At 39.4% G+C, this 14,116-nt stretch overlaps 1 protein-coding gene across 1 annotated transcript in view; it reads right to left on the bottom strand.

The window, feature by feature from the left end:
- Window positions 1-11,781, bottom strand: part of LOC127570754 (raftlin-like) — a 75,869-nt gene extending 64,088 nt beyond the window's left edge. Inside the window, exons 1-2 of the mRNA XM_052016566.1 lie at window positions 11,036-11,781; window positions 7,592-7,750 (exon numbers count right to left, since the gene is read on the bottom strand). Of these exons, the coding sequence (XP_051872526.1) occupies window positions 7,592-7,739 (148 nt within the window). The 5' untranslated portion in view covers window positions 7,740-7,750; window positions 11,036-11,781. The remainder of the gene's footprint in view (window positions 1-7,591; window positions 7,751-11,035) is intronic.
- Window positions 11,782-14,116: the final 2,335 nt, after the last annotated feature.

Genomic DNA, 14,116 nt, shown 5'->3' with positions numbered 1-14,116 from the left:
ACTTTTTGAGGTTATAACCAGCAGATTAGGTGGATGTGGTACATTTGAACATTCAAAAAAAACTTTCACAAAGGTGCCACACAAGAGATCATTGGACATGTTTAGATTGCACAATATTAGGGGTCATGTACTGGCACAGACTGAGGATTGGTTAATGTATAGACACAGAGAGTAAAAATAAATGGATCATTTTTGGGTTAGGGATCTGTGACTCGTGAGGTGCTACAGATATTAGTGCTGGAATGCCAACTGTTCACAATCAATATTAATGATTTGGATGAAGGACCTCAAGGGGCTAATGACAGAGTAAGTGAATGGGCAAGGGCACGGCAGATGGAATATACTGTTGAAATTACAATGTTGAAAATGTGAGTCAAGTATCTATTTACTTCTGCCTTAAAAATATTCAAAGACTCTGCTGTTACCAAAAAGAGATTCACAACCCTCTGAGAGAAAACAAAATCATCTCATCTCTGTCTTGAATGGGCAACTAATTATTTTTATACAGTGATCTCTAGTTCTTAATTCTACATCAAATGGATACATCCTCTCCAAATCCAAGACCTCTTAGAATCAAATATGTTTCAACTGATGTCCCCTTACTCTTCAGTGGATACAAGCCTAGCCTGTCCATCCCTTCCTCATAAGACAGACATAGAGCCATAGAGTCAATAAGTTGTATGTCACAGAAACAGGTTCCTTGGCCCACAGTGTCAAAGCCAGCCGTCAAGTACATATCTATATTAATACTATTTTCTAGCATGCAGTGCATAGCCTTCTTTGTCATGGTGTTTCATGTGCTCGTCTAAATACTTTGACCTGCAACATTAATTCTGTTTTCCTTTCCACATGTGCTGAATCTTTTCAGTATTTTCTAGTTTTATTTCTTTTGCTTCTTAAGTATTATAAGGGTACTTGCCTTCCTCAGGTAGTGTGTTGTAGATTTCAACCCGCTCATTCCGGATAGTAATCTAGTGAACCTTCTCTGAACTGCTTCCGAAGCATTAAAACCCTTCCTTAAAAAAGGACACCAATACTGTACACAGTACTCCAGATGTAGTCCCACCAACACCCTGTGTGTAACTGAAGCATGATCGCAATCAACTACAACATTGTTAGTTTTCCTATATACTTGTTCAATAAATAATTAAATTAAATGCTGAGGCTGATGGGTTTACAGACACTAGATTAACAAGGAACAATGGAGAATGGAAAGAATCATGGACTTGAGATAAGAGAACAGTCATGATCTTGTTCAATGCCTGAGTAGGCTTGAGTCAGGAGGGCCTTCTCCTGCTGCTATACTTCTGGGGTTTTTTTGTGTGAAAAATGAATTTCTAAAGTTAAGAAACTAATGGTTAGAATTTCCTTGGCATATGCAGGGATGTGGCAGTTTGCTGTTGTGTGCCTTGCCAATGAGAGGTTTGGTCACAGGTTAGGCATTTGGATATTTAGCAGCATCCAAGGCCCAAGGCATTTGACACCACTGAATTGGCCTTACAACCCTTACAGTCCAGAGCACACAAAGGGCAGGACCAGGGCTGGGTCTGGGGGATCAGAGTGCAGAGAGCTCCAGGATTGGAGGGAGAGGCATAGATCAGAAGGGGAGTTGGGAAGGGTCAACTGTTGCTGATCGATGATGGTGGAGCCTGTGGTTGTTGATCAAGAGTCAGGAGTGATGTCAATGAATTAATGACTTGCATGTGAATCTAGGAGGTATGATTAGTAAGTTTGTGGATGACACAAAAGTTGGTGGTGTTGTAAATATTGAGAAAGGTTGTCTAAGGCTACAGCAGTAAAAAGACCAGTTGGAGGAATGGGAAGAGCATTGGCGGATGGAATTTAATCCTGACAAAGTGGAGGACACATACTGCAAATGGTAGGGCACTAAGAAATGTTGATGAACAGAGGGACCTAGGGGTCCACATCCACAGTTCTCTGAAAGTGGCAACACGGATGGATAGGGTGATAAAGAAGGCATATGGCATGCAGGTTGGGGCCTAGAATATAAGAATTGGTATATTACGTTGCAATGTTACAAAACATTGGTTAAGCTGCACTTGAAGTATTGTGTGCAGTTTTGGTCACTACACTAGAGGAAGGATGTGGTTGCGCTGGAGCGAGTGCAGAGGAGAAAGTTGCCCTGATTGGAGGACTTTAGTTATGGGGAGAGATTGGATAGGCTGCTCTTGTTTTCCCTGGTGCAAAGGAGCCTGAGGGGTAGCCTGATCGAAATATATAAGATTATGAAAGGCATAGATAGGGTAGATAGTCAAATTTTTTTTCCTATAATAGAGATAGCACAATCCAATTTTCCCCCACAATCCAACTGCTAACAATATGTTAATATAAATAGTAATCAAGTAGTAAATATAGGGCTGGGGCAGATTAGGGACCAAGAAGGTGATCAATGCATAAAAACAAAGGACTCAGTTGAAATGGTTGATGTATCAGTCTTTACAAAGAAAGATGTTGCCAAAATTTCAAAAGAAAAAAAGTAGTAGAGATGATGAACAGGGTGAATGGAAGTGAATGGAATTGGTTTATTATTGTCACTTGTACCGAGGTACAGTGAAAAACTTGTCTTGCATACCATTCATACAAATCAATTCATTACACAGTGAATTGAGGTAGTGCAAGGTAAAACAACAACAGAATGCAGAATAAAGTGTCACAACCACAGAGAAAGTGCAATGCAGGTAGACAATAAGGTGCAAGGTCATAACGAGATAGATTGTGAGGTCAAGAGTCCATTTTATCATACTAGATAAGTTAAACTGGTAAGGAAAACTGGTAAGGAAGAGGTACTAAAAAGTCTAACTATACTTTCAGAAGGCATGCATCTGAGATTACTGAGGGGAGTGGGGCGGGAGATTGTAGGATTGACCATGATCTTTCATTTCATCCTGGAAAGGTTCCAGAGGACTGCAAAATTGCAAAAGTGATACCCTTGTCAAAAAAAGGATGCGAGGACATGACCCAGCACCTACATGCCAGTCAGTTTAAACTCTGTGAAGGAAAATATCTTGAAACAAGAATCAAGGAAAAAAAATCAATAGACTCTAGGAGAAATTTGAGTTTATAAAGCCAGCACTGAAATATTAAAGGCAAATCTTATTCAACTTTCTTTTTCCCTTTTCTGTTTTCTCTCTCCTCCTGATCCACCTGGCCCCCATCGCCCTATCCCTTTCCTTTCCCCCACCCTCTCCATCTGCCCATCACCCCCACACTCCTCCCACTGGTTCCCCTCCCCACCTCCCTCCCTTTATTCCAAGCTCCGCCTGCCTCTCCTATCAGAATCCATCATCTTCAGCCCTTTGTCACTTCCACATCACCTCCCAGCTTCTGACATCATTCCCACTCTCCACCCTCCCTCATCTATCTATCACCCCCTCACCTGGATCCACCTATCACCTGCCAGTTCTTGCTCCACCCCTTCCCTCCACCTTTTTATCCTGGCTATCTCCCCTCTTTCTTTCCAGGCCTGATGAAGGGTCTCGACCCAAAACGTCGACTGTCTATTTCCCTCCATAGATGCTGCCTGACCTGCTGAGTCCCCCCAGCTCCTTTGTGTGTTGCTCCAGATTCCAGCATCTGCAGTCTCTTGTGTCTCCTGTTCAACTAACCTGTTGGAATTTTTTAATGAGGTAGCAGAGAAGGTTGATGCAGGAAACGGAGTAGATGTTGTCCATATGGATTTTCTGAAGGCATTTGATAATGTTCCACATAACATGCTGGTTAACAAATGAAAATCAAAAATACATATGCTGAAAATGCTGGGAACACTCAGCAGGTCAGGCAGCATCGATCGAAAGAGAATTAGTTAACATTTCAGGTCAAAGATCCTTTTAGAGTCATAAGATGTCAGTTCTGTTTCTGATGCTGTTTGACAGGCTAATTAACAAAACTGCAGCCCATGGAATAAAACAGATTGATGTCATCAGCAAATTTTGAAATATTACACTGCAAACCTTTGTCTGGGTCATTAAAGTAGAAAGTGGTGCTAAGTATTTTTTCAGATTGTAGATTTTCAGTGCTGGTGTTCTCCAGGGGTTATTGTTAAGACCACAGTTTTAGTAACATTTATTAATGACCTAGACAAAGATATTTCAAAATCTGCATATGACACCAAATTTGGAGGTGCAATAAACAGCAAGGAAGATAGTAATAGATCACAAGAGAACGTAATTAGCCTGTCAAAAGGGCAGAAAAGATAAATAGAGTGGTGAAATAATACCACTTAGCAGAAAGAAGGAGGAGATACAATATAGGCTGAATGGCACACATCTAAAAGATGTGCAGAAACAAAGGGACCTGTGCATAAATAGGTCAAAATGTATGAAAGTGGCAAACTATTTTGCAAGAGTGGTTAATAAAGTATGTAGGATCCTGAGCTTCATAAACAGCGGCACAGAGTACAAGCACTGAGTGGTTAAATTGAAACTTTACAAAATATTGGTTAGACCACAACTAGAGTATTGCATCCAATTCTGGTCAACACACTTTAGGAAGTAAAAATTCTAGTAAGGGTGCAGAAAAGATTTACTAGAATGTTTCCAGGGATGGGGAATTTCAGCTATGAAGTAAATCTGGAGAACTGGGGCTATTTTTCTTGGAACAGATAAGGTTGAGAGAAGTTTTGGTGCATGTGTCCTAATTCAAGCTTAGCGTAAAGGGAGAAGCTATTCCCATCAGCAAATTGTTCAAGAGCCAGGAAACAGAGATTTAAAGGATGGGCAAAAGTCACTGGAGGGATGGAGGAAGATCTTTTTTCATTGACAAAGAGCTTATGATCTTGGACCCACTGCCTGTAGGGATAGTGGAAAAAAGAGACAACCATGAGAATTGGACAGACACTCAAGGGAAAATAGTTTGCAAGGATATGGAAAGAGAGTGGAGGAATGGGACTGAATAGGTTGGGGTACCAGGAACCAGTACTGTACTGCTGTGCCAAATGGCCTCATTCAGCAGCCACAGTAGGTTGCTGTCATGCTTCTAAATTCTATGATTCCAACCTTGTTTTAATTCAGTTCTTGGGCCAGAAAGATATTTAGTTACTCAGGGATTGAAGGTTAGAAGTAAACCATCGGCATGGATGATCACATACACAGAACATGTCCTATGGTTTGGACTTTCTGAAAATGCCAACCACAGAATGGACCTGTCAAGCTAAGCTCTGTTGGTTATGATATTAGATAAATATGCTGTAGATTTGATTTATCATCAAGGAGGGTGAATAAAATGTTTAGCAGACTTTTTTAATTCTTGGAGATTTTTCCCCATGGTATTTTTGATTCTCAGTAAATTGAAATTGTTGAATTGAGTTCAAACCAATAGAAATAGTCCACTCTCTGTTAATAGGAATAATCTAAATACTGTGAAAGATTTTAGGTTGTTTCATATTTTATGTTATTGATATATGAAGTGTAATGTAGTTACCTGATATTGTTATAGTAGGAGTGGAATTCCACTCAGTGATGTGAATAAAGACGAAGGATCATTTCTCTCCCTTATCTGGCAAACCTCTACCAAATCCATTTTAAGTCAGTGGCAATTTATTAGTATTTGCCTGATGTAATCCTTGAAAAGGATTGAAAAGGATTGCATTACCTTGCAAACCATTGGGATGGTGGGTGCTTTTATAATCTAAACGGATCAAAAAGAAATAATGCCAGATAGTGTGATTGGGCATTGGCTCTCTTGCTCCTTGGATATTGTCTTCATTTGTTAATCCCAATATTTATGGGAGGGAATTTGGGAGGTGTAATGGCCAAGAAGCCTGCAAGTACGGGTTTCCAGGAACAAATGCAGCTACATTAATTGTGGGATCTAATTTACGTGTATAGAAGTTGTAAATTAAGAAGCAGGGTGACTCTCAGGCGGAAGGACAAAGAGCTCTGGGCTATCCCGAAGAAGAAAGGAAAGGTTGGCTGTGGTGTGGATAGATTGCGGGATGTGTCCAGATGAAATGGTCATCAGGGGTATCAGGGTTAGACTGACACAGACAAGGAGAATTGAGAGGGAGAATAAGGATAGATCAATGATGGGAGAGGGAAAGGGGGGCAGGGGGTTGGAGGGGGAGGAAGATTCATTATTATTGGTCTGGTAGGAATACACTGTAGATAGGTCAAGCTGGGTTCAGAGTCAGAATCAGATTTATTATCACTGACTTATATGACGTGAAATTTGTTGTTTTGTGGCAGCAGTACAGTGCAATGACATAAAATTACTATAAATTAGAAAATTAAATAAATAGTGCCAAAAAAAGGAATAACAGGGTAGTGTTCATGGGTTCATGGAAGTTTAGAAATCTGGTGACGGAGGGGAAGAAGCTGTTCCTGAATCGTTGAGTGTGGGTCTTCAGGCTCCTGTCCCTCCTCCCTGATGGTAGTAACGAGAAGAGGGCAAGTCCCAGATGGTGAGTGTCCTTAGTGATGGATGCCGCCTTCTTGAGGCACCGCCTCTTGAAGATGTCCTCGATGGTGAGGAAGTGGGCAGGGGCTGCGGTGCATCTGATAATACTACGGTTGGATTAGAAGAGCCAATGATAGATGAAGTTGTGAATAGAACACTGACAACTAAGGATGGATTGGAGAAGGACAGAGAATTCAATGGGACATAGTGAAATGGAAGGATGCTTAGTAAGTTCAGGAGAAGGCCATGTTATACCTTGGGGCTACAATCACATGGAGTGATAAATGGGTTTGCTGGTGTGGGGGAGGGAAAATGCAGGGCTGAAGGAATATTCCTGCTCCAACTGGCCCAGATGCAGTGCTTGAAGCGAATATATCTGTGGCATCCAACCATTCTTGCCTTGCTCCACTACTGAGTGCAACTGAGGAAACTAACTCACAACATTGAAACTTGAAATATGGTTCAACACTCAGGTGTGCAGTCTCATCCACGTATTTAAGTGACCTGAGCAACTTAAGCATCTGAAGTGGGTTCATTGGAAGGAGCTTGTGATCTGTCCTGGAAGGTTAAAGTAAAGCTACTACAACTGCTACCTCACAGCTCCAGTGAGCCAGGTTCAATGTTGACCACTGGTGCTGCCTGTATGAAGTGTGAATTTTCTCCCTTAAACCACCTGGGTTTCCTCTGGGTGCTCTGGTTCCCTCCAACATCCCAAAAATGTTTGTGTTGGTAAATTAATTGTCCACTGTAAATTGCCCCTAATGTGTCGATGAAGGGTAGAATCTGGGGGAGTCAATGGAAATGCAAAGAGAATAAAATGGGTTAGGATAGGATTAGTGTAATAATGGGTGATTTAGGTTCAGCATTGACTTGGTGGGCCAAAGAGCCTGTTTCTTTGCTGTGTCTCTCTATGACTTCAAGACTACCCCCAATGGGTGACCACCAGAAAGAAGGTAATATACCTATTGTAGGCACATTGACAGATACTGCATTGACAGTGAGATAACAGTTTTACTGTTCCATTACAGATTTTTACAATTTTACAGATTAGTCAAGAGAACACTTTTTGAGTATTACTCGTTTAAGAATACTTTAAAATTAATATAATTAGATATGGGATCACAATTCATGGCTTTGCCTCGTAATATTATGAATAGTAAACATAAACACCACTTACCACCCTCTGCTGCTATAGTGAAATCCAGAAGCTTATATTCATAGGCTGTGTCCACCTTAGTTTCCACTTGTGGTCTTTTAAGTGTTGAGTAGATTTTGCCAGGACTGTTTTTATCAGATTTTTCCAGTTTTGGTAAACCACAGCCCATTTTTTCAGTTGCTAATTCAAAATAGAAGTGTGCAGGAAGTGATAGAGTCAACAGCATAGCAGCAATAAATGACACCCTCAGATTTCTCTGGGAAACTTAATAAATCTTAATCAAATAAACATGCCGCTAACTGCATGGATTCTATTTATCATAGATGTCACATTCGTTTTGCTCATTAGATCTTATCCTTAGCAATGCAGCTGGCATCGTGGAAATATTTACAAGCATTAAATATACAATGACTCCATTATAAAAGATTTTCCACATTTGCCTTTCTCTCTTTTAACTGTCAGCATGGTTTAACTGCACATCACTTACACTAAAGTAAAAAGAATCTGAAGTCATAAACTATAACTGAAAAACAGCGACATCAGCTGATCTTCAACTGTTTACTGCCACCAAAGCTATAAAATGGTATTCCTATCTTAGCCATGGACTAAGTCACAAACTAGAAAGTTGATCTGGCTCTTTCTCAATATTTTTGATATCAATCTGTGAATGCTTAATAAATCATTTTGTAAGAAAAAGCTTTTGGCAATACCGAATTTTAACATAAATTCATAGATTTCCAAGTTAACACAATTTTCTCTTACAGGAGCTGATATTTCCAGCATTTCAGTTTTTGTTGCCAATAGTACTTCCTATTTAACAGAGACACTACAGTATGTGACCTGAATAAATAATAATTAGATATAATTAAAACTGCTCTGGAGGAGAGTTTTTCCTCATTTAAAAATAAAGCAATGTTTTAACTCTTAAAGGGTTGAAATACTTTGAATAAAATTAATGGGAAAACTGAGGGTTCTGATTAACCCATGAGGTCGTTGCAAATCAAGATTAATAATTAATCTGTAACATTAACTCTGTTTCTCTCTCCATTGATGCTGCCTGACCATTTGAGTATTTCCAGCATTTTGTTTTTATGTCTAACTTCCAGGATCTGCAATATTTTGCTTTATTTTACTTATAGTTCCATTCACATCTCAAGTATGTCTTCTAAAGATTTTTAAAAAATCACTCTCTTGAAGGAGGGATAATAAAAGAAAATGCTCCTTTGATTATGAGGAAGTCAACTAGGATAGAATACAACATTTTACATTCATGGAGCATTTGTCACAAAATACATAATAATTATCTCAATGATGGAATAAACTAAATATTATTAAAATGCTATATCATATCATGTATTTTACGTGTAAGAAAGTAAGGACGGGTGGAGGCAGGCTGTGATTCTAAACGCCAGCCAATTGATTTCCCAGCCTCTTGTTACAGTTTACACGAGAGTTATTTGTGGGTTAATGTATTAAGCTATTAAGACTGACTGCATAAGAGTTCCTTGTGTTCCCTTCAGCTGCGAGGGTCAGAAAGTCATCTAATTGAGGTGTTTAAAATAACAACTGTATTCATTGTGGCAGATATACAGAAACTATTTGTTCTCATGGAAGGCTGAGGGATCCGGATCATGCAGAAATGAAATCAGGAAGTACTTTCACACAACAAGGAGTGGGCATCCCAACATATGTTCCACAAAAAGCCAATCCAACTGACAGGTTTTAAGGGTTAAATGAGAGTAAGCGGATGCAACAAGTTTAACCATTAGACCTCACTGACATGCCGCAGCACTCCTCCTCCCGCAGGTAATATAAACTTACCTAAAAGGTTTCCGACAGAAATTCAAGTCACTGAGGAGACATAATTACATCATGATCCTCAACTAGCATAAGTGAAATAGGATCCTGCTGGCTATGAATATGCAGAAGCTTTTGTTAAAAATTGGGAAAATGAGGATCCAGTATGGCTTTCCAGCAGGTTAGTAACTTGACGAAGTAGTTCTTGCCAAGGAAGTAAGGTTAAAATGTGCCCTTAATTCTATTTTGTTTTTATTTTGGTGAGTGATGGTAAGAATTCAGCAGCATCGTTGGTAAGAAATTGAGTATTGAGTTAGTTCACAGCAGACCTCTGATATACATTATTAAGGAATGTCTCTGATGGATGACTGATGAGCAGTATTGATTCTGTTATCATTGCTAAATCCTGCTCCTAAATTACAGCACATGTTCATTATTTTAAAACCACTCTTTCTTTTCTTAAGATTAAAATATAAGGAATGTTAGCTTTGTAACTTTACTCTCAAATCCCATTTTATGCTGGCAATTTGGTCAGTTTTATTCATGTGTCTGCTTGGAAGATGTAAGTGGGAATTCACAGACAGCCTCCTCAAAGGTTACTTTATTCATCTGAGCCTAGTGCACAATTAGTTGGCCCTGGTCTCACTAAATTAAGAATCTTTTTCCCATCCTATTCACAAACTTGGGTTTACTGAATTTGTTTATTTACTTCTTAAAAAGAAATGCACAGTCACTCAAATAACCAAAACAGCAGTTAATATAAAAGAAGGTACCATATATTTTTTAAGATGCCTATGTGGTGAAATCCTTACCACCAGATACACAATGCACAGTGTAACACTCTTATTGGGCTCTATTATCAGCTACATTTTTAGTTTTTAAACAACTGCCAGCTCTTTTCAAAGAGTTCTCTACAAGATTCTGTCAGCATGTAAAAAATTGGCCTCATGTACAATGTGGTCTTTAACAGAGAAATCTACAGCCTTGTAACACAAAATTCTTAAAGAATGTTAACCATCTTGTTTTTTATGGAATCATGTTTAAGAGGCTGCAAAGTAGCGACTAATAAGACACAAAATATCTGTTGAAAATTAAGGATATTAGCTTGGCTGGATTTTTACTTTAATTAAATAAGATGCAGATAATTATGTAGCCAATAGTTGCCAAAGGAATTGTATGTGTATTATAATTATGAAGAACATACTGTAAGAATGTTTAACCATTTGAAGGAAGGCTGGTGCTCTTCATATTCAACATACAATAATGCAAAAAATTCAAATTTGTATTTACATTTTAATTATAAAATATAAAGTGATCATCCTTTCTACATCTATCATAAGAACCAGGAAAATTTAATACTGCTGATCTTTGTTGTTTTTAAAACATTTGTTGATGATTTTGATCCAAACACAGTTAAAGAAAGAACACTCTCGGCAGATTCACACCTACATAGTAACACACTTCCTGTGGTAGTTCAATGAAGCAAGTAAATAAAGAATGGAAAAAAAGCTGGTATAATATTCTAAGGACCAAATAAAATATTCTTCACATTGCATCAAAGCTTTAATTCTTTTAACAGTAGCACCAAAACTGATAGCGCAGGGTGCAACTAATATTAAACAATCAACACATGCATTCAAACACACAGATAATTATTTATTAATTTACCTGAGAAATGCTTGCCACTAAAAATGTTTCAAACAAACCAGCAGTCTTTTCAAGAATTGCCAGCGATCAAAATGCCACCACAATTAAAGATACTTTCATTTCAGGAATGGAAGTTACTGACCCTGAAGGAAACTTAGATCAGCTTTACGAGCAAGAACTAACTCAAAAAGGCTGAGTGCAACAAAGCACTATTCCAAACAGCATAGGAGGAGACCAAGCTATGCAAGAAAATGGTCTGAAACTTATACAAATTTTACAATTGAAGCATTTGGGTCTAAAATTATCGGTTAACTTCCTTTTGCTGTTGAAAACGTCATGCATCAAAAATTTTAATCTTCAGTGCAGCGTGTTCAGTAAAACCACATCCTGTAACAGTTCAGTGTTTTTCTTTTTTACCCCCTTCTGCTTTACTGGTCCAATCACGACGGCTTGAAGGCGACACAAAGATACCAGCCACAGTCTCGCAAAGATCCCTGAAATAAGTGACCTGTGAGTGAGGTGAAAGACAGAACATCAGCCAAGAATGAATCACAAACGTCTAACCAGCTGAACTGGGTGTGAGCTCCAGTTCAGCAGCCAGATGGGGCTAGCCAACATGCTGACTTCACTCTTCAATGAAATTCATATTTTAAGACCCAGAACAATCCCCTAAGGCTGAAATCCATTACTCCGATCTCCAGAGGAGACTGTTAAAGAGGCAAACCACTCCTGGGACAATCTGTGACTAATTGAAATTTTGTTTAAATAAAACAATAGGAAGACCTGTTTGTTTCAAAAAGAAATGGCACATGGGACTCAATTATCTGGTTGATGTTGAAGCAAGGAATGAGGCAGAAAACATGTAGTTGTGTATTTTTTTTAAACAGGAAATGGAAAATCATTCTTTCCCAAATTCATATACGTTCCCGATTATGATTAACTGAGCAAAAACTAGTGCACAGCCTTACCATGCAAAGCTAGAGCTCTTTCATCATCAGGACGTGACAGGCACACCGGGGACATTCATCACACCCCAAGATGTTGTGCATTGACCCCAGAGAGGAAGAATGTTATTCAGCAGAGGTGCAAGCGCTAGGTCCACAGAGGAACCAAGGGACATGGGAGAACTGGGGAAAATGAGTGTTAGTGGGGTGTAAACAATCACTAGTAGCACCTTCCAAACATAACCTTCCTGCTCCCTCTAGCTCCACATTCATGTAATTTCAAAGAAATTCGCAGAGTTTTGAAGGCAGCCTCCAGCAATCCAGTTGTTTAGATATGTTTTTTTTGCTGAGAAAATTAGCTGTATCATGTTCAGTGTAGAAGGCGATCAGTAAGAACTACTTCTGTAAAGGGACCTGAAATACATGTATGGCCACCAAATGCTCATGCAGTGAGCTCAGTGTGTTTCTGATGAGCTCTTTGGCATCATTATCAGTGATACTGTGGCATACATTTAATGTGGAATGACCATAGTAGAACCTGGTCTCCCACTGCCACTGGATCAAGACCTTACTCTATGAACATAAAACATAGCACAGTACAGCACAGGGACAGGCTGTCTGGTCCGCCATGTCTGCGCTGACCATGATGCCAATCTAAACTAATTCCATCTGCCTGCACATGGTCTGTATCCCTCTTTTCCCTGCCTGTTCATTTGTCTGTCTAATGCTTCTTAAACGTTCCCATGATATTTGGTTCTACAACCTTCCCTGGCAGTGCGTTCCAGGCACCCACCACTCTCTGTGTAAAAAACTTGGCCTGCACATCTCCTTTCAACTTTCCCCCTCTCACCATAAACTTATGACCCCTAGTATTTGACATTTCCAACCTGACAAAAAGACTCAACCTACCCTATCTATGCCTCTCATAATTTTATATACTTCTTTCAGGTCGCCCCTCAACCTCTGATGCTCCAGAGAAAACAATCCAAATTTGACCAACCTCTCCTTATAGCTGATACTCTCCAATCCTGACAGCATCCTGGTGAACCTCTTCTGCACCTTCTTCAAACCCTCCACATCAACTAATGTGGTGACCAGAACTGTACACAATACTCCAAATGTGTCCTAACCAAAGTTTTATACAGCTGCAGTATAACTGCCCAACATTTATACTCAGTGCTCTGACCAATGAAGGCAATCGTGCCTTCTTTACCACCCTATCCACTTGTGTTACCATTTTCAGGGAGCTGTGGACTTACAGCCCAAGATCCCTCTGTATATCATTGTTCCTAATGGTTCTATCATTTACTCTATACTTTCCTCTTGCATTTGACGTCACAAAATGCAACAGCTCACATTTGTCCAAATTAAATTTAATTTGCCATTTCTCCGCACAAATTTCAAATTGATTTACATCCTGCTGTATCCTTTCACAATCTTCATTGGTGTCCACAACTCCATCTATATTTGTGTCAGCTGCAAATTTACTAATCAGACCACTTACATTTTCATCCAAATCATCAATATATCACAAACAACGGAAGTCCTAGATCCCCTCCACCACTACCCTCTATCGTCTTTAACCAAGCCAATTTTGGATTCAATTCACGACTCACCATGGATCCCATGTGACTTAATCTTCCCACCTAGCGTATCATAAGGGACCTTGTCAAATGCTTTATTAAGTCCATGAAAACAACATCCACTGCCCTACCTTCATCAATCATCTTTGTCACCTCCTCAAAAACTCAATCAAATTTGTAAGACAGGGTCTCCCCTGCACAAAGCCACCCTGACTCTCCCTAATAAGTCAATGCATTTCCAAATGTGAGTAATCCTGTCCCTAAGAATATTCTCTAATAATTACCCTACCACTGATGTAAGACTTACTGGCCCATAATTTCCTGCATTATTCCTGTTTCCCTTCTTAAACAAGGGAATAACGTTGGCTCTTCTTCAGAATTTTGGGACCTCACCTGTGGCTAAAGAGGATGCAAAGATCTCTGTCAAGGCCCCAGCAATATTCTCCCTTGCTTCCCTCAGCATTCTGAGATAGATCCCATCAGGCCCTGGAAACTTATCCAACTTAATGTTTTTCAAGACTCCAATATGTCTACCTTCAATATCAACATGCCCTCGAATATCAACACACCCCTCC

This window comes from Pristis pectinata, chromosome 5 (assembly GCF_009764475.1).
Source record: "Pristis pectinata isolate sPriPec2 chromosome 5, sPriPec2.1.pri, whole genome shotgun sequence".
NCBI lineage: Eukaryota > Metazoa > Chordata > Chondrichthyes > Rhinopristiformes > Pristidae > Pristis > Pristis pectinata.
Note: the sequence above shows the minus strand (reverse complement) of the source record. Positions and strands in the feature narration are given on the sequence as shown.